We start from the raw sequence: 21,929 nt of genomic DNA, 5'->3' as shown, positions 1-21,929 counted from the left end.
ATAGCCCATCAGGCATTTGAATTGTAAATAGATCATGCAGACAGTCTTCTAGTCTGAAGTCTGTCTATGTGAATCTAGAAGTGTAGTGAACGGCTTTGTGCCTATAGCCATGGCCTGCTACCTGTCACTTTAACTGCTTTGGTTATTGTGTTTTGGCTGCGAGGAAAGGAAGAAGGCAAAAGAGGAGGAGATGATGTTATGCACGATTGACTTGTCTGCAAGTTTTCCCCGTAATATATCTCAGATGTTTATCCAAGTTGAGCAAATGTGAAGAAAGAGATAATCAGAGGTATCGTTTAAGAATCATGCCGTTGGGCAAGTTCTCCAAATGTGAGCAGCTACTTCTTGACAAATATCAACCTCGCTTTACGTGCGTACTAAAAACCTCCCTTGTCGTAACGTAGTCTACTGCATTTGCCTTAAGAGGCAGTAGCTTGTGTATTCAGTTCAATACTAATTCTCTCATCTGCCTAAACAAGGTAAATCAGAGTTTAATTAAGCTACTCCAAGCACGATGTGTGTGAACTCTCCCTTTAACTTTCTGTTTACGACTGCAGCGTTTTAGACGACTTGTTTTGCTGGTGCGTTTCAGACGATGTGTTTTGGCTGACTGTGTGTGTGTGTGTGTGTGTGTGTGTGTGTGTGTGTGTGTCTGGCTTGTTTCCCTGGTGACTGGCGCCTTGCTGCAGACTCAGCATGTTGATGTTTTCAGTCTTGTGACATGGAACTGTCGCAGGACTGGCCTGGATTGCATGCATGTCCAGACACACACACACACACACATGCTGTGACGGTCATAACACACAGGCAGACAGGGATGCAGGCACGCACAAACAGGCTTATTACAGAGATGCGAATATATCTGACATACACACATACGCCTGGCTTGCCTTGTGGGTTGCTGGAGTGGCAGAGTGTGGGCATGCTGGAAAAGAAACCAGGAGGTGGAATATGTTGGAGGAAGACATGCTGGATAGATGGAGGGGGGTGTCAGGTGGAGGAGCAGCACTGTTTATCATATCTCTTGTCAGCAAGAAAACCATATATAGAGTCCACAATAAAATCTCCTCTTTGTCTTTGACTCTCAGAAAAAAGCTTTTTTTTTTTTTTTTAAATACAATAACACATATGATCATGATGGTGATGCAGTAAGTCTACAATAAGCTCTATCTACAGTTGTATCTTCACAACAAGAAGGCCTCCCATTTTCCTTCCTGCCACACCGTCATCTGAACAACAACCGGCAGCTGTGTTTCGCTTTCACACAACACCAGACTTTAAAGGTTCAGTGTGTAGGATTTAGTGGCACCTAGCAGTGAAGTTAGAGACTGCAACCAGACGAATACTCTCCCATGCCCCAACCTCTCCTTCCAAGCATGTAGGAAAAACTCTTAACTGCGAAATTCACATGAAAAGCAAAAGGCCACATCTAGATCAGTGTTTGGTTTGTCTGTTCTGAGGTACTGTACAAAAATGGCCGTTCAACATGGCGGACTCCATGGAAGAGGACCCACTCTCGCTCAGTATGTTCACATGTAGCAAAAATTGGAATTTCTGATCATATCAGACATAGTTTGGACTTTTGAAATGCTTGTAAACACCTTAGTCCGACCTACTTCGGACCATATTGGACATCTCAAAATCTTAAAAGAACACCTTGATAATTCATTCATAGTCTGCATTTTAACACCATGTATACTTAGCAATCAGATCTAAATTGGATTTTGCATTCTGCACATGCTCGAGAATTTCCATTGGGGCCGTAAGTGAAAGGAGACGTCGTATTAAATAGTGGTGTTGCTGCCGGAAAAGGTCAATCGACACCATGGCCAAAGATCCGTTCTTTTTATATGCATTATTAGGAGGAAAATAATGCACGAAATGTACGCTACTGTAGCATTGTCCATCTCCTCGTACGCCAACTTTGTTTGAATGCCGTCAGATGTTGCTGATAAGTAGAGGTCAACCGGAAGTGGCTCTTTGTTGAGAGGGCTACAGCGCCACATAGCGTAACAGAGTCAGCCATGCTCGGGCAATTTATCCAACTCTCTGAACGGCATGTTTTCCCCATGTGTCTTTATTGTCTCTGGTAACGTGATTAGCCACTAGAACTTCATCAATATAATTTGAATATTGTGTGATTGAAATATTGGTCTTCTTAAAGGTCACTTGTGTAAGATTTAAGATGCTCTATTTACAGAATATGGGATAATAAAATACAATATGAATAAGTGTGTTTTTGTTTAAGTACAGTCGCCTAAAATTAAGTATCATTATGTTGTTATTACCTTTTTAGAATGAGTCTTTTATATCTGCGGGCGCCTCGGGTCCTCTTTCTACAGTAGCCCAGAGTGGACATACCAAACACTGGCTCTAGATGGGGCATGTCATGTTTTTTTTTTTGTTTGTTTGTTTGTTTGTTTGTTTGTTTGTTTGTTTTTTATGTTTGGCAACCGTCGTAGTTTCTCCTTTTTATGCTTGTATCAGGGGGACGAGGGGAGGGGGTTGCATTCTGCAACTATACCACTAGATGCCACTAAATCCAACACTCTGACCTTTTTAATATTGTAATATTGTAGCTTGAAGACTGTCACTTCCTGGACTTGAGGTCACATTAGAATACAGGTGTACAGTTGTGTTTATAATAATAATGATGCAGTATTGACTTTAAGGCGTTTTGTTTCTATAAACCTGTTTTACAAGCAGCCAGTGTAAGTGAAACAGCCCTGATAAAGGCCATCTCTCTGTCTCCGTTCTGTTGAGACTAGAAATTGTTGCTTTTCAGTGGGCGAGGGCTGTGAAGGACAGGGAATAGATTTGAGTATTATTTTTAAATGGCCAACAACTTAAACTAAATGCCTTGGCTAGTAGTACTATTACCAGTGCTTGTGTGACAGCTGCTGCTACTACTGTTTCTTTTACTACTGCCTCAACTGCTCAGCAATCTGCTGCTGCTATTATAACGATATAACTACTGTTATTACTACTGCTGCTACTAAAAACCACCGAATGGCTGCAACTAACGACTTAATTATTAATCCATGTGGCGTCCACAACCCCAAAATATTCAGTTTGCTGTCATAAAGCACCAAAAGAGACAAGAAAATTGCATTTGAGAGGCTGAAATTGAGAATTTTTTTTTTTTAATGACTCAAAATGATTGATTATAAAAAAAAATTATGATTAATTTGATGGTTGACGAACCATTAAATAAATCGACCAATAGCAGCTCAAAACAATGCCTACTACTTATTCCAGCTGACACAGCTCCACTTAGAGTTGCACGATACCCACGGTATACACGGTACTCCGCAGTGCCAAATGGTAACGGTTCAAACTATACTAGAAATTCTACACGACGGTACTAGCGTGGATTACTATACTACCGGTGCCAGTCTCCGCTACATAGCAGCCGCCTCTGCTCTCCTCGCGGCTTCTCACTGCATGCTACTCTCTTGTACACAAACCGACATGGCAACTACTGCAACCGAACTACACAGCTGCTGAATGATTGGCTGTTTGCCTGTTACTGGTGATGTCCGCGGATATGATTGTGCTGTTTCTGCACGCTGGGTCCGTCCGTCTGTTAGCTGATTGGCTGTTCATTGTTTCTGCTGGCAAGTACGAACTCTACGAAGACAGCTCCGCTTCCATAGAAACGCGCACGGCTTACAGTCACAAACACGAGACAACACACTCACCATGGCAGAAGCACCGGGCCCGAGCGGAGAGTCTGCCGCGGCGTCGTCGTTAGTGGCACCATAGACATATATACATAGACATACATAGACGCCTCATTGAGCAGGTTGGTTCGTTGCTGCGTTACGGTAACGTGTCCGCCATATAGGATGTGGAAGATCTGCCCCGTGAACTAATAAAAGGAAATGGACTGACTTCATAAAGCGCCTTTCTACAAAGTTCTTTAAGTTAATGCCTCTTATACACCCATTCACGCACACTAATATATCTTGGAAACAAACAGGCACCAAAAACAACATATGTAACTTTTAAAGTGATGATTATAAATGTTTACTCCTTATGTTTATGATATAAGTAAGCACCAAAAACCTTGGAAAAGAATACTCTTGCACAGCTTTTTCCATGTGTTGCCAGTTACTTTGCCACATCTGAAATGGCGGTGACATTGACGTACGATTCAGCGCATCTAGGTGTATATGTCTATGACTGACACCATTAATTTTGCTCAAAAAAAACAAACTTGTTGTTTCAAACTTGTTTCAGTCTAATTTTTACTTTACCAGTATTATATTTATCATGCACCAAACATTAGTAATTAATAAGTATTTATAACTTGTACAAATACATTGCAGTTCACAAAAATAATAATAATAATGATAATAAAAAGGCTGCAGTATCGTGATAATACACGGAACCGTGATACTTTGTCTGGTATAGTATCGTGGTTACTCATTTTGGTATTGTGACAACTCTAGCTCCACTATACTGTAGGCTACCTGATGTCAGCACAGTTAAAGTGCCGTTTGTATGAATCTTTTTCTTTTAACTTAAAAACTGTATTCTTTATTTAGGCAACAAGAAACAGGAGAGAAATCTCAAAACTCTTAGGAGAATCAACAAGGGCTATATTCCAACTCCTAAGACTTGGAGGTCCAGATGATTTTAAGACACTTTCCACACAAAGCCTCATGGTTGCAGTTTCTCCCCAGCCATATTTTTAAAAACCTACTAACTGGACAGATGAAACACTTTAGGTCAGTTCACGTTGACTAAATATAGAAGAAGTGGAGAACGACACCCCCGTGAAGATGCATAAGCAGTCTACTGGGCTCCAAAGTGAGTGTGTCAGCCAGGTCAAATGGACCATCATTCGTCGCTACCGCAGCCTTAAGACAGAATTGATCCCCAACAACATAAGCACTGCCGCTCTCACTGCAGAGACTGCATTGTTGGGCTATTTATTAGGCACTTTATTGGAGAAGTCTGGTATTAGTAGTAAAGCCAGGCTTCATTAAAGTGAGGAAGGCCCGATAGCTAGAGTAGTTGAGCTGGCTATGTTCATTCCCTCAAGCTGTTGTTCCAGTACCTGCAGATCAGAGGCTGTTTTTTATGTGCGCTGCGCAACAGTATGTAAATAATAAAGTCGCTGTACTTGGAATCCTGTCTGTTTGCTTGATTTGTATCAGTAGCAGGAAACACTCCAACCATTGTGGACCATATTATGATGGCTTTCCTTTTGTTTCTTCCGATAATACCCCGTATCGAGCTTCAGCAATCTTATCTGGAATCTATTGTTTGATGTGTGTCTTGCTCACAGGCCTTCTGCTGTGCTGGCATGAATGCCAACTTTGTATTCAGCGGCATGTTATTTCCAGACCCAGTCATTCATCAGATCAATATATGACGGAAGGGAAATGTACTAGCCCTGTTTTCATTGAGTTAATATAAAGGGCATGCTTTGAGGCTGAACTCATTCATAAAACTGTTACAGGGGGGAAAAAAGAGGGTTCAAAGCCTGTTTGCTTCTCTGGGAAAGTGGAGTGTTTTTTAGCCGTGGTGGCGGGGGCTGCATTCTCCCATGTTTACTTCCCTCATTTGTTTTTTGGAATCTGGTTTGGGTGTTTTTGTCTAGTTCATAACTCACAGGCCTTCTTCTAAAGAAGAACCATGTCCGTGCATGCTGGGAAGCAAACACACTGTCTCACTCACTCCCTCAAACACAAACCCGCACACACGCTCACACATCGAACAGCATGGGGGATGTTTTTCCGGTGCTTTGTACGGTCTGAGGAGATGAAAGCACATCATTAAAGTACAAAGTAGGTCTTCAGGGATTTACTGGAAGGATTTCTTGTCTTTTGTTAACCTCTGGCTGAAGGGATTACACATTAAACTAGAAGGATTGTCTTCAGGGGTGTTGCTCAGCCAGCCACTAGATTAGTTGCAATAGTTGCCATGTCAGGGTTTGCTCATTTATGTTTGTAGTCATTTAGCTGACATATTATCCTGATGGGACAATCCTCTAGAAGTTGTTAAAACACAGAAAGAATTGTATAAATTAACTATTTTGTCTTGTTTTGTGCGAATCTCTGTGGTTCAGTCAGGTCAGTACAGTTTGGAAAACAAGTTTCTATACTTTATGCCTTTTGTTTGTAGGATTTAAAAGTTTTTCACTCACACCAGCGACTTCTAGTGGTAGTATCAAAAAAGACACAGGCAAACAGCACAGCACAACACAACACACAGCTACCGCTTTACACCCACCAGCATAACAGCTATCTCTGCCTAAAATGTAACTTTAAAAAAGGTTTCTGCAGGTAAAAAAACAGGATCACAATGAATATACAGTATACTGTTGTTAGATTTTGTTTAACTCTCAAATAAAGATTGATATCTGCCTCAGGAGTATGCCATATCAGTTGGGGCTTCATGATGTATAAGAGGCATACTATATAACCCAATGTAAGCAGTTTGATTCCAGCTGAGGGCCTGTGGTGTCTGGTCAGCTATTAAATAAAGCCAAAAAACAAAAATAAAAAATACATCCACAAAATCCAATATCAATCAGTTTTTTATTGTTAACAACATGCTTGTTATCAGTATCAGTGTTGTCCTTCCATTCATTTAATTAGGGGTAGTCTGTTTAGGATGATGGTGATGGGGCCACAGGGGGATGCAAATAGAAGCAGCCCGATGTCATGCAGTGGTGTCCAATCCTGCGATCAAACAGTCAAACATCACAGCCTGAAACACCACTGGAACTGTCGAGCGACATAGAAGATGAATGAGGAGAGGGAGCAGTAGAAGCGAGAAAGCCTGTGAATCCGATTTTAAATAAAGTTTTTTGTGATTGTTTTACAGCGGTAACATTCAGGACGCTGAAACACACCCACATACTTCCCACATGGCTGCACAACCCTGTGGCTAATCACCACAACACCTGGTTTGGTCTGACTTTTCTGGCAGCTCTGACACTGTTTTTTGCAGAAACTTATAGCGCCTTTATTAGTGAATTATTATGCCACAGCAAAGTATTCAGTAATACTTAGTGTTATTGTATTACTGAATACTTTGCTGTGGCTTAAGTGAAACTTTGCATGTTAGCTGACATGCAGGCGACACACTGTCAGCTGTGTGTGTGTGTGTGTGTGTGTGTGTGTGTGTGTGTGTGTGTGTGTGTGACAGAGAGAGAGACCTATGACGAGAGTCTAAGAGAGAGAGTGAGTGAGTTGAGGAGTCAGTCCCAGCCTCCCCTCCCTCTCCTGTTTTCTGGTTGGTTTTGGATGTGGTAGAGCCAGTGTTTATTTACCCAGTGCTTCTCTAGTACTAAATCTGAGGCCATTTTTAAATGTATATTTTCATAATGTAAACTAGCCTTTTCTGCAGTTTCTACCTCACTGATCTTTTTTGGGGGTTTTCTGCTGTACTTGACCTTGAAAGTTTCTCCACCTTCTCAGCATGTTGGAGGTAAATGAGGTAACTGGGAAGTTTTGTGTCGAGGTGTTGATTTGGGCTATAGTGTTCAGTTTGGGTGCTTCATTGATACTCTTTTTGAACGACACTTGCTCCATGCACCTTTTTTAAATACATACTAATATACCTTATCTTATCTCATCTCTATACATGGATAGCATTTAACTTTCAAAAACAACTTGATCAGAATAACATTTCATGTATATGACCTACAGATTTACAGATTTCTGTTTACAAGGGCATGCAGAGACATTGACCATGTGGTAACTTTCCATGTCAACGCCACGCTAAGCAGATGAATTTTTCCATCCTTGCTGCCACTTGGCTTCCCCCCTTAACATTCGCTGCTGCTGGCTGATAAGCATTATCAGTATAACTTGCTTGTCCTTCATCTTCCACCGGATTAGTCCCTCTTTTTTCACCTCACAACCACATCACAATTACTGGGCTTTCTAAAGAAACTTCGGACGTTCAGCTGCTGTGACATTTTGTGACCGCTAGGCTATGTAAACATGTATCTCCCAATGAAAAGCTTGACAACAACGACATGCATGTCAGCTCAAGAGGAGACTACAAGACAACAGCTAAATAAAAGGCACGCTCGACTCACCACTGTAGTGCATTGCTAAGCTTTCCATGCTGGGGGACTGAAAGTCTTCTGTTTAGATTTTCTGTACTTTCAATACTATGGAATGGAAACATTTAGGTTGAAGGTGTTTTTGATCAGAGTAACTCACAGAGAAAGGCAGCAGAGAGGTCATGCTGTCCAGACAGTTGACTTGTGACCCAGTGCTTAGGGCTTAAGGAAGCCCAGTGACTACTATTTCCTGCTGATGCTCGTCTAATCTCTGCTATGATTAGCTCCATACCGTCCTGTACTGAGTACAGACACCCACTCTTTCTCGCTCCCTACAGACTTATGAAGTCGGCCTGGCACAATATGCCTGTTTGAATCCCCAGTCTAAGCATGAATGAGACACATTCTACCTTCCCTTGACTTGTACCGCAAAGATGTCACTAAGCACCAACATTGGAGGCATTAAAATCAGTTTGTGCTTCTGGCAAATAAATCTCATTTTGATGCAGTGCAACCCCGATTCCAAAAAAAGTTGGGACACTTTGTAAAAGTCAAACTTAGTCCAGAGGACACGGCATCCATGATTTCCCCAAACTACTAGAAATACAAACTCGTTAGGCCACAGCATTTTTTGTCAGTGCAGTGGAGATGAGCTTGGGCCCAAAGAAGTCGGTAATGTTTCTGGATGTTGTAGATCATATGGACGTTTCACGACACATGGTAAAATGTTAACTTGCATTTTTTAGATGCAGTGACGAACTGTGTTTACCACTGATGTTTTTCCCATGTGTGCCAGAGCCCACATAGTAATATGATAATCCTTTTATATATTTTATTCAGTTAAATATCAGTCAAAGAATTTAAAAATAATTGAATTTTGTTTTTATTTAAGCTTTACACAACGTCCCTACTTTTGGAAATTGGGGTTCTAGATTTTGTTGATGTATGGATGGATGGATAGATAAAATCTCGTAGAAATTATATATATCCTGTTTTTGTATTAATTTCATTTCTGTTTCTTGCATTACCTTTGCGTTTGGATTACAGTATGTAGTTCACTTGACGTTGATTGTTTGCCATAATGCCTGTGATTTTAATAAAACAACAAAATAAAGGGTAAAACATATTTCCAAGCTCCAATCTAAAATGTTTTATCTAGCAGCGGTGAACATAACATAAACTTATTCTCTAAAAATCTAAATTATTTTTTTTTCATTTTAATGTTAATTGAATTGATTGATTGATCTGATTGTTGTGAATAAAACCTTGTTCTACGTTTATCAAAATGAGTCTGCATTGCCCATGTATGACAAGTGTCCTATTCTTACTGTTCAGCTGCATTATATATATATAGGTCACTGTGTTGGCTATATTACAACTACTCCTCGTTGGTGTGTCCAGCCCTGTGGTTTGAATCCAGGCTTTGAAACCTTCTGACGTCATATTGGGTTACGCGATCAGTAAGAGACCCTCTGTTTTTGTAAGCAATCAGTAAAATGTCATAATTATACTGGATAACAACTGTAAAGATACTTAAATATAGTGATCTCATCCTTTTGGTTATTATATTGACAGTTTTATTGTTTTCATCTTCAACAGACATCCTAAAAGCGGTTCGTCAAAACTAAAATCACCCTATACAATGATCCACAACTAGTCATGCACCCCTTACCCTGACCCAGAACCTGGTGGCTGTCAGGGCTGGTAATTATAGGGACTGTTTTGTAAACCAGGCACATCCATGACTACTTTTAGTGAACAGTCACACCCATCCCTGGAATTCCTGGAAGAGAACATTACTGGTTTGGCTGTGTTGAAGTGCCTACTGTAATTATGTGGCCTTTAATTGTGCTCTGTTAACACTGTCAGATTGGGATGCGCTGTGACCAGGGACCGAGATGAGCCTCTTGTCTGTGGATTTGAGGCCGGTTGGAATAGTTTATGTTTTGTCAAGGCCCACTTTCCATCATTTCAGTCTGCTATGATAACAGTAGAATTACAGTGAAAAGGAGGGGGCAAAAAAAGGCTAAATACTTTGGCCCCGTTGGAGGTTTTGTGTCCTCTTGAGTTGTGTGTTAATGTGTAATTGGGTAACCCCTGTATTTGTCAGGGGTGGAAAAGGAACAAAAAGATAAGCCGTTGCCACATTTTGTTGAATTTTGTTGAATTTTTTTTTTCATTGATGATTCTGTTTTTCTTTTTTACTTGTGTCCCACCACATTTTTAATAGTTTACAAGGATATCCAGTACCTCTGGACCAGGCTCTATTTAGTCTAGCAAGTTAGCAATGAACCTAAGAAACATTGTTTGACAGACCTCTCTCTGATCACACCATGCATCACAGATTGTATGGTTGGGTTTGTTTCAGAGGTTCAGATATGTCTCCTTCTTCATACAAGGGAATGTATGAGGTCAGGATGGCCTTAAAAATTTCTGCTTATCAAAGCATGCTAGGTTAATGTGAAAAACATACAATCCTTGAATTCTGGTCATGGTAAGTTGCCCAAGATGTTTTAAGGCCACCAGGGAGGTACTGTAGGTCGTCAGCACAGCCAACCAGGCCAGACTGCCTCAAGGTGAATAGGAATCTTTTACTCTGCCTCCTTCATCCTTTCCATCAAATTCCAGGGATATTTCTGTCTTCCCGCGCCAAGTAAACACGCAAACACAAAGACTCAGGAATGTAGACAACTCCTTCTGAGGCTGTGTGTGAAATTTCATGGTTGGAGTCAACAAAATATGGAACCATCAAGATTTCACTTCATTTTTCTCCTGCTTCTAGCATGAATATAAAATATGTTCAAATCACTTATGATGACAAACTGTGTCATTACAGAAACAGAGCTACACATGGTCCATCAGTGTTTGAGACTGAGATGTGTCTGATCATATAACACATGGCTGTCGGATATGAAATGTCATTTGAGCTCAGTCCTCTTCCTGCTCCACCTTCAGTGTTGCCATACAGCTTATGTTCATCTTGGTCTTTGTTCGACGAATACATTAGCAGCATTAGCTTTGGGTATAACACAGTCAGTACTGTCATATAAACTTGTGGATTTATATGTGAAATGTAAAACTGTGGGTCCGGAACTACAGGACTTTCTGGCTTGGCTCCGTAGGGCGATGATTTTCAACTTTCCCTAGAATTATCCAAACTACTTCAAACCCAATGCTGCCCTTCCTTGAGTCCTCAGTAGAGCATGAACGATGTGGACTCAACAGTTTTCATATCGCCACTTATTGAACGACATATACAGTAATACCAATGTGTCCAGATCAAATGTTGTCTGTAACTTCCTGTCTACATTGTATTTACATTGAAAGTTTTGAGGTTTAGTAAACTGTCTCTTGGATGATAAAATCAGGTTGTGGGCTCTCATCCTTACAAACCATGCACAGGACCACGCATAGATTATTCATTGAGGTTTAACCTTCACAATTGGGTAAGAGTTCAACAGTCTTTTTGTTGACCCAGAAGTGACATTCTCTTATTGTACTTGTTTTTTTGTTTTTTTTCCAGCAACTCTTTGTCCTTCTGCAACTGAAGCCACAAGTGATAGCTGTCCTAATCGCAACTTATCAGGAAAATGTAGCTATCAGAAAACAGCCATTGTGATAGCTCCTTGTAAACCACATCCACCCTTGTTAGTGTCTGGCCTCTGTGAAGACTCTGGGGACCAACGTATTTGATTTGTCTTGTCTTTTCCAGGTCAGTCAGCAGGGGATGCCAGGAATTTCTTTTGTCTGTAGTTATCCTGTAGTGTCAGCTGATGTGACACAAATTCTACAAGGTTAACTATTGGCTCTATTTAGACTAGATTAAACATAATACTTTCCTTATTTTGTTTCGTATGCTTTGACTATTAGGTAATTACAAGATATGTGATTCCTAACTGTGTTGTTTGTCATTCCTGTTTTGTCAAAGCGAGACTTGATGGAATGAATAAAGGAAAGTAGATGTTTAGGTTGTAGAAAAGTTTAGAGAGCATATTTAAATATCTACGATAATGCTTTGCGTAGTCACCAAAGCAGAACAGTATTTTGCAGAAAGAAACTTACTGCATGTTAAGCTTTCCGTGTTCCTGTCCCAACCTTCAAGACATAGTCTCCCTGGGTATAAATACAAATGAATAATGAAAAGAACTGGTAGTGTTTGCAGGTGGGAAACCGGTAAGGGGTTGTCCTTTTTGTTTTTTTTCACTGCACTAGTAATGACTCGTACTTGTTGGTCGAAGGGCCAAAAACACCTCAGATAGTCACAAAAGTACCTGTTTGGGTGCTTGTTCACACATCTAAACCAGGTGGTTCCCAGCCTTACTTGTTGAGTAACCTGATGACTAAATAAACTAAGTGGCATTATTAGGAGGATAACATTTCCAGCAAATATTGCCTTAGAAGATGAGTAATTTCCCGTTGGTGTTGTGTATAACCACGCAAACACCAAGACTCAGGAATGTTTATGACGATGACTATAACATATGTTCAAATCACTGTTTCATTACAGAAACAGAGCTGCACATGGTCCATCAGTGTTTGAGACTGAGCTGTGTCTGATCATATAACACACAATGTTGGATATGAAATGTCATTTGAGCTTAGTCTTCTTCCTGCTTCACCTTCACCTTCTCTGCTTCAGAGACATTTCAGGCTTGTCTGTGGAGTTTTGACCGATCTGAGTGTCTGAATTGGCTTCCAGAGCTTGATGTGGGGCTCCGTTTTTCCCAACGTAGGATCTGGCTCAACTTCTCTCCTGCACGCCAGTGCGTTTTTTTTGCGGCAACCTCTGCGTTGCGGACTGCTGGTGCGGAAACACACGACCCCCACTGAAATTAATTGAAAGACCTCCGTTTTTGCAGCACGCCTGATCCTGTCTAAACCCCCTGCTTAATCAGGACAGGATCCAATGAAGTGCTTTATGAGCCTGTTTGCCAGGCTGGATGTCCACCAGGTTGTCATGTCTGTGGCCGTCTAATGCACCAGTTGAACTGACTGGCTTGGTCAATCATGTGAATGGACTGACCCTGTAGACAATGCATACACGCACACTTCTGACTGACTGACTGGTTTTCTGAATGACTGACTCAACCTACACACTGACAGACTGTCTGGCTGTAACAGGACAGCCTTTGTGTGAGACTGGAAAGACAGATATATTGTTGTGTTTTCTGTCTATCATCAGCGTTTTGTTCAGTCTGAGGAGATTGCACTGGTGCTGTTTATGTCCCCCATTCAACCCGAGTACTGGAACACATTGGGAGAGCATGGAGTCTGTGGAAATATCCATCCATTAACTAGAGCCACTTATCCTTAAGGGGCCAGGGTTGACATTGGGCAAAAGGTGGGGTACACCATGTACAGGTCGTCAGTCTGTAGCCCGTTGAGATTACACAAGAGCGCTGCCTTTGCTTTTTTACACTTGGACCATAACAACATAACACCACAACAGTGTGTGATTTTTAGATAGCATGTTGGTCGTCGCTAACAACAAACAGGAGCTTTAGTGTTTGAGAAGCTGCAGCCTGTAACCAGCTCTGTGCATTTACTGCCAGATTGACGACTTCACTGCTCACGTTTTCCTCACATTTACTGCTTTCTCTCTTCTGCTTCACCACACATTTCCTACCCATACACGCGTGTCCCGTCCTGTCAGCTCACCATTTTATACAGACGTCGTTACAGCTGTTGTTGCCTCTGCTGCTGGCACAGAGGTGGAGCAACAGTGACCCCACTCCACTTCAGTTTTCATACCTTTTTTTTAATACAGAACAGGCTCTGTAAAAAAGGCTAATCACATATAGACACGAAACCAAATCAAATCATATTTTATTTGTATAGCCCAAAGTCATAAAGCACATTTGCCTCGGAGGGCTTTACAATCTGTACAGGGAGTGACACCCTCTGTCCTTAGACCCTTGGTTCGAGTGAGGAAAAACTTGCCCACAAAAAACTTTTAACAGGCAAAAAAGGTGGAAGAAACCTCAGGAAGAGCCACAGAGGAGGGATCTCTCTCCCAGGACAGACGTGCAATACATGTCACGTGTACAGGACAAATCAACAAATCAACACAAACATATTGTACAATTACAATGAATGATAAAATGATTACAGTAGCAGGTGAACCTGTGATGGAGACCCACAGATGCACAGCGGCAGCAAATCATCACCTATCTACAAACTGTAATGGAGATATGGTAGCAATAATGACAGTAGTGGATGTCATGCAGGATCACAGCTGCAGCCACGATCCATGAGAACCAGTCACATGCACGTTGACACCTACATAAGCCTTCAATAAAAGTCCAGTGTGTAAGATTGGGAGCCTCTGTTTTCATAATAAAGCAGACATTAAATGTAATATTCATAACTATGATTTCATGCATGTATAATCAGCTGAAAATAAGAATCTTTTTGTTTTTATTATTAAAAAATAGCCTTTTATATCTACAATGGGAACAGGTCCTCTTCCATGGAGGCCACCATCACCATGTTTCTACAGTCGCCCAAAGGAGTCAAACTAAACCCCGACTCTAGACAGGGCCTTTCAAATGTTTGTTTCTCCTTTACGCTAAATAGGAGAGGGTGATGTGAGGAGATTGCAATGCAGCCATTACACCACTAGATGCAACTAAATCCCACACACTGGACTTTTACTGTAACCTGCATGTCTTCGGACTGCGGGAAGGAAACCGGATCACCTGGAAGGAAAACCATGCAGGCACATGGAAAACATGCAAAATGAAAAAAGACAAACCGCATGGAAACATCCGTTGGCTCATTCTTTAGTCGCATTTCGGTCGTGTCAAGTATGACACGCTAAGTTCATTAATGTAAAAGAAAGTGACGCAGATGCAGACCTGCTAATACAAGCTTCTGCATCTAGGCTACTAATTGTGCTTCAGAGAAAAACAAAAACTAATGAAGTAATCCAGAGGGGAATTAAAGAGATGTTATAATTGGTTTGAGATCCATTTGAGTTCAGGCTGAATCAAAGCTGCAGTGCACATACAGTCAATGAAGCTGAATGTAGATGAATGAAATGGTGCAGATCAATACTGTTTGTCTGCTGGTCAGTAGTGACAGAGATAGTCATGTGTCATGGTGAGAGGTGGATAGTTTCTTCATTTTCACTACAAATTAGGTTTGTAATGCAGCCATGCATTTTTCTTTATTATTCCAGCGAATGGTAGAATCAACAGAGAAGACATCAAGATCTTCATGTTTTTGTGTCTACCACATTCATAATCCTAAAACGACTGCACAGCCTGACATCTAAGCATTCACAAATCTTCATCACATATTGACATTACTGCAACATTTCTTCAGAACAAATCCTGTAGTTAAATTAAAGTAGGAAATAAATAAAACTTAGACAGTAAGATCTCTTTTTAAAATTAATATTTCTGTTCATTAACTACATTGTGATTTTGGACATAATGGTACAGCCCTACCATGACTGGTAATTACAAAACCAAAGCATACAGGAAGCTGAGGGAGCCCCAGGGGCCTGTTCCTGGCAGTCTTTGTCACTGGGGAAACACAATTAATGGAAAGAAAAGCAGACATTCCCGATATTGACTTTAGTCATTTCCATTTAACTTCCAACTCAAGTTCAGTTCTTTTATAAAGCCTAAATCCACAAGTTTGAACTTGAAGATTTGATCCTGTAAATCCACAACAATGGAGAAGAAACATCAGGACAAGTCTTTGACATTTTGAGCAAACACCTGAGGAAGGTGAAAACTTCATACTTCAATAATATAATATTATATAACACCATAGGTCATAAAAAATTGTTAAGTACTTGTTTGCCACGTCTTAAAGTAGAGATCGTAGGTGGGGTTTCTCTCTGAGTCACTAAGGTCTTTTGACATGGCAAACACTGAGGTCGTTAATCAGATTAAAAAGACGAAGGTTACCGTTAAGACTTGTGTTTCCCCACAACATAACTTTTGAAATATTAAACTGGTGGATTTCCAGTCTGTGTTGGTGGAATCGAGAACCAGTACAGCTCTCTATCTGTTTTTGCATCAGCTTGTGCTGTCATCAGTCTAGACATCTGTCTTTGCTTGATATTGTTGTGTTGCGTGTGTGTGCTGCTGAGTAGCACTGCTAAAGCCTGGAGCGTCATCACAGCAACTGTCTGTCTGTGTGGGACATCATGTTCCTATCAGAACAGAGGGCGATAACAAAGATTAAAAATTAGAAAGGCTTTTTAATTCTTAGTTGATCAGCTGATCATGCAGGAAAGAGAGAGGAGAAAAATTAACTTTCATTGTACTGTCTAACTGCTCTGATATATTAGTTTACAAGAAGCAACCCAGGCATTTTCCCGCCGTTTGGCTGGTGACTGGTGTGAGTTTCCCAGCCTACCTTCCTGCTGGGCTGGTATTTCTGTTTCCCTGGAAGCCCTGTATCAGCTTTTTGACCCACAGCAGTGATCTTTATCCCACTGCCAGAGGCCTGCATAGTGACAGAATGGGGTGAACTCTTTTACTGCGTGGACTCCATAACTACTTACAGTAACTTCAGCCCCTTAATTATCTAATACTCCTTTCAGACTGAAGCAAGGAGATAATGGCGCACGTAGACTGATGTACAGATCTACTGAAAATCTATACTCAAGTAAAAGTACAACTACTACTTACCTTTTAAAAAAAATGACTTAAGTGAAAATTACTATTTGAGAAACCTACTTCTGTAAAAGTAACAACATAAATGTTAGACATGAACATTTTAAATGGCTAATGTTAGCAAGCCCTTCATCAAGTAACTGTTGGCTCTTTTAGATTTTGGTATTAAAAGTGTGGCCAGGGACCGTCGCTGGAAGTTGCTACATGTTTTGGGTTTTTGCTCAATCATCATCGCATTACTTATTTTTCTTCCAGGCAATGCGCAACCTTAAGTGTCTATAGTAGAGGTGTTTAGTGAAGTGAGTAAAGAGAAGAAGTACAGTTTTAAAAAAAAGAACACGAGGAGTACTCATTCTATAAAAACTTAATGTTACTTTACTTTTATTTTCATCCGTTAATTTTAATCCGTTACTTTGCAACCAGGTTATTAACTGTCTCCATAGCAACATTATACTTCCAAAGCTTTATGGGAACTGTATTTAAAAAAAACGTAGACCTTGATTCTAAACAGAAGTTAGAAAATCCTTTTATTAAAAAAATAGATAGTTCTGATTCATGATTACACCCGGCTGAGCTGCAGTCTCTCATGGCGTATTGCTTACATACAGATGACTGGATGTTTTTAATTGAGTTGGCTCAATTGATAGTCATCATTTCATGTTAAACATATTTATTCGACACCAGTTTAGTCCTGTTTGTGTTGTGTGGCTCCCTCAGCTGGCCAACCCGCCATGCCAACCCGTGTACATAGAAGACGTCAAGTGTTCAATGGTGTTTATAGCTTCCTCCTCCTCTGCCGCCCCCTTATCTCCGTCTTTAATCCCCCTTCCATCGTCACCTTCCTCCTCCATGTCTTCTTCACCTCCTCTTCTTTCACATCCGTTCTTTACATTTCCTCCTTCTTGGTCTCCTTCTCAACCCCTTTTCCTCCTACTTCTCCACCTCGTCCCCTTGTGCTACAGCTCTGCATCAACCTATCACTGAAAGTGCCGTAAGGAGGATAAAAGCTGGGATCCATTATTTTGCAGATGTCCGGTGGAATGCTGATGTACACTGTATGCACCCATCGGCCCCTCCACTACCGTTCACCACATACTGGTCGGTCAGTGAGTTGTGTTTAGGAGGCCGCAGACTCACACACTGCTTTAGCCTGAGCCAAACTTCAGGCATAGATTATCTCCTTCCTCTCCCTTTAGATTCAAGATCTCTACAGGCTTCAGGCTGTACATTATCACATTGCAATAATACACCTTTCCAACACAGCTCCTATCACCTCGGCGTAGAGGTCAGAGGGCGAGTTGGAGTCGGTAGGAAGGGGGTTCACAGGGGGCTCGGAGCAGGGGAAGAACATTCTGTGCCAGAGAAACGCAGCACTGGTTCCCTCCTGCTGAGCACAAACAGCGTGCCAAATGGTTGGTGGGACCACACAGTCTGAAGCCTCTGATTGGCTTCTGTGTTTAGTGAGGAGGCGGGCTGGAAGGTCATCTAATGGGCACTGGCTGGTGATAATTTTTTATAGTCATGTGGGAGGGATAGTAGCGGGCTCCCACGTCCTAAATTTGGATGTCACTCAAGTGGAAATGACTTTTGTAAATGGAAAAATGAATGAGCTTAAAGCTCCTCGCAGCACATAGATACTTTTTGGTATGCAGTTTAGCATTTCCAGAGCAGGTGTGCTGGATTGGTTCCAACAATCAAGGCATATTTTACTAGATTATTATTGGTATCATATATGTGGTAAGAAAACTACACAAATTACAATTTATACAATAAAAGTTGACCATGAAACCAGACATATTTCATCTGTATTTACGTATCTGTGGCTTATAAAACATCCAAAGAAACTGGTATTCATTTTCACGAACACAAATGTGTAAATGTACATTGTTCTAAGTACGGAAATATTGGTAATTTCACAGTTAATAAACATATTGGCTTAAAATTCTAGATTATCTGTTTTAGCTGTAATGATTAGTCAATTAAATGACTTCATGCAAAAATGCCAAAACTTTACAGCAGAGTGGGAAAGCAGCACCAGCCAACCATCTGGAAAACTATGAAAGTGTCTTGTAGATTTCAGACACAAAATAATGTTGAAGATGTGATATATGATCATAACTCACTTTCCTCTTGTAAATTGTTATGAATAAAGCAACAAACCTGACTGGTTACAAACTAAAAGGTGCCTGATTGATGAGCCGTATAAGTTCCGATGGATGGAATTCAACTGTGATTTTTATAGCAGCCACTTATCCCAAAAGCACACTTCTTCAAGCGTCGAGGCCAAGTTGGAGAGGTAAAAGATCGGGCAGATCTGTTGTCTCAAACTGGCTTCCTATTCCAATTCGACATCTGTTTTTTTTTGTGACCTTACAGTAAAGCATCTCTTTCAGCACCAGAGCACAGTAATAAAACAGGTGTCAAAATATCCTGACTAAGAACGCTGTTTCTGATGGAGTCATGATGGATAAATCACTGACATATAAATAAGAGGAGAGGCAGTAGGCATCTCCCCTGGCCTGGCGTCTTCAGTTTGTTTGACAGAGGCGGCACAGGCAACATGTTGAAACGTGTTTCGGCGCTTTATCGCTCAGCATCCTATAAACAACACATCATTTCCCATAACTTGACTCTGTTTGGTTTCTGTTTAAACACAGCCCCTGGCTAACCTAAGCAGATGACATAATTAAAAATTACAGTTTTTCTGTTCATCTGGTTGTTTTCGGTTCAGATAACCCCGTCCTTTTGTTTATGACTTACAGAACACATGCTCACCAACACACACACACACACACACACACACACACACACACAGATCATTTCAAACACACACACACACACACACACACACACACAGATCATTTCAAGCAGTGATTTACAGTGTTTCCACAGCAATTAGTGTTTGTTTCTCTGGAAAACCACCTCGGTGCTTAAAAAAGGTCCACAACCCTTCTCCCTGTAGAGTCACCAACCAATCCAGCTTCTGTCTTTGTTTGTACATGTCATGTTGAACCAGTTACCCACTGTCAATAAAGCTAGGTTAAAAGATGATGCTTAATTTAATGTTGATGATGAAGGTGTGTCCCATCACGCCACTGCTGTAGTAACAAAGAGCACCGCGAGGTCTGGCTCCTTTCTGCACTATGCATAGGTTAGTCCAGTGTTTTTCTGCTGGAGCCCCTCAATCAGTTTCCCCTGTCATCAGTTACAATATCCTCTTATTTAGAGGGACACCACAGCAACTGGAGGAGTTATTTGTAGCAGTGTTTGATGGAAAACCCGGAGTGGAGAGGCTTTTTGCGCCTGTGGATCGGTGATGAACTCCACATAGCACTTCTGAGCTCAACACAGTAAACAACTGTGTTACACAAAAGCTCTGACAGGTTGTTTAGTGGAAATGATTTTTGTTAGCTGCTTGTTTTAAACAAAAGAAACATGCACGCAATTTGTCGGTTGGATGTGAAGCAGCCTGCACGCTTTTCTGTTTTGAGTTTTTTACGAGCTCTAATCTGGGTTGAGAGAGAAAAAGTAAATGTGTGTTAGTGTCAGTCACTCTCTACTAAATGCAAATCAATCAAGCAGCGTCATGCCAGAGTCTGACTGGTTGTGTTCCTTTGTTAAGCTCTGATGTTTGCTAACATAGGGAAATGCCCCTTTTCTGGGTTTGCTGTTGGTTGCATTCGCGCAGGTATTGTTCCCTCATGGCTTGAGCTGATGTGTGGCCACTCTGGGCCTTTTCTCAATGCCTGATCTAGTACCAGATGTTCTGTATTGTGACCACCCTTCTTAAAGTACACCAGATCCAGACTGACTCCTCTACATGAAGTAAAACATCACAGGACACCTGATAGGAAACCTTTTAAAGGAACAGTTTGACATTTTGGGAAATACTTTGTTTCCTTGTTGCCTAATTGACTCTGTATCTTTTGTTTATTTAATCCATAAAAATAAGAAGTGCTTATAGACAGCTTTGTTTCCTTTGAACAGAGCCCAGGCCCAGGCTAACTGTTTAACACTGTTTTCAGCTTCACATCTGCTGTACAGACATGAGAGTGAATCAACCTTCCCATCTAACTCTCTGCAAAAAAACAAACAAAAATGTATGTTGTTAATTACTGCAATAGGTGTAATACTTTTCTACTACTCTCTCTCACCACCAGAGTGCCCGGAGAAGTGTGTGCCGCGAGCGTGCACAGCGGACGGCGAGTGCTGCCACCCTCAGTGTCTGGGCAGCTGCACAGTCCCCGGTAGCGACACAGCATGTGCAGCATGTGTGCATTACTACCACCAAGGACGCTGTGTGGCTGACTGCCCTCCTGGCACCTACAAGTTTGAGGGTTGGCGCTGCATCAGTGCTGAGCTCTGCTCCAAACTCCACCTCCACCTCGCCGACCACGACAGCCTCATCATCCACGGCGGAGAGTGCATGTCTGAGTGCCCGTCTGGGTACACGCGCACCGCACCCAACAGGTGAGCGGCAATTCATCCTGATGCAGGTTGAAATGGAACCACTTGGTGACTCCTATCGTCGGCCTGACCTTGGTACCAATTCCACACCCTCCTATTAGTTTCCAATCTAACAGCAGCGACAGTAAAGGGCGGTACGTCTAGAGGCAACCACCTGCCCACCGTTTCATTATAAACCTGTGGTTGTTTTGTAAAATAAAACGTTTCTAGTAAAATCTCAGCATCTTTCTGAGACCTCATTTAGCCAGGACTGTCAGGCACTGACATAAAATTTGTCAGGGACGGAAATAAAAGATTAAAGGTCAGGGAAGCTACAAGAGTTCAGAGAATGAATGTGCGTCAATAAAATGACACTATACATTTACTGTCTCCTGTCCCCATCTCTCTCTGTCTGTCTCCAGCATGTTCTGTACAGCCTGTGATGGTCTGTGTGATAAAGTGTGCGAGGAGAAGGTCATCGACTCCATGGATGCTGCTCAGTCGCTCAGAGACTGCACCGTTATCAAAGGCAACCTGCATATCAACATCCGCAGAGGCCGTAAGTACTGCAGTGTACCGCAGCAACGTTACAGTTAACACTTTTCTGCGCTACCACAGTTTTACAGAAATTTAAAGAGGTTTGTTGTTGCATACTGTTAAACCATGACTGATGACACCGGGAGCCCCACAAGGCGTTTGTCCCAGATTTCCCAGTCTGGAAAAGTCAACTGCTTCTTTACAACTCCTCAGAGTGGACTTGGTGTTTGCAAAACGCTTAAGAGTAAAGCAGTTTTGTGTTTCTCTGAAAAGTTCTGCCAACA

The 21,929-nt window shown here is 41.4% G+C and overlaps 1 protein-coding gene across 1 annotated transcript in view; it reads left to right on the top strand.

Annotated features, from left to right (window-relative positions):
- igf1rb (insulin-like growth factor 1b receptor) overlaps nt 1–21,929 on the top strand; it is a 48,446-nt gene that overhangs the window by 9,918 nt on the left and 16,599 nt on the right. Inside the window, exons 3-4 of the mRNA XM_010733088.3 lie at nt 20,823–21,132; nt 21,531–21,667. Of these exons, the coding sequence (XP_010731390.1) occupies nt 20,823–21,132; nt 21,531–21,667 (447 nt within the window). The remainder of the gene's footprint in view (nt 1–20,822; nt 21,133–21,530; nt 21,668–21,929) is intronic.

The sequence above is a fragment of the Larimichthys crocea genome, chromosome VIII (assembly GCF_000972845.2).
Source record: "Larimichthys crocea isolate SSNF chromosome VIII, L_crocea_2.0, whole genome shotgun sequence".
Classification (NCBI taxonomy): domain Eukaryota; kingdom Metazoa; phylum Chordata; class Actinopteri; family Sciaenidae; genus Larimichthys; species Larimichthys crocea.
Note: the sequence above shows the minus strand (reverse complement) of the source record. Positions and strands in the feature narration are given on the sequence as shown.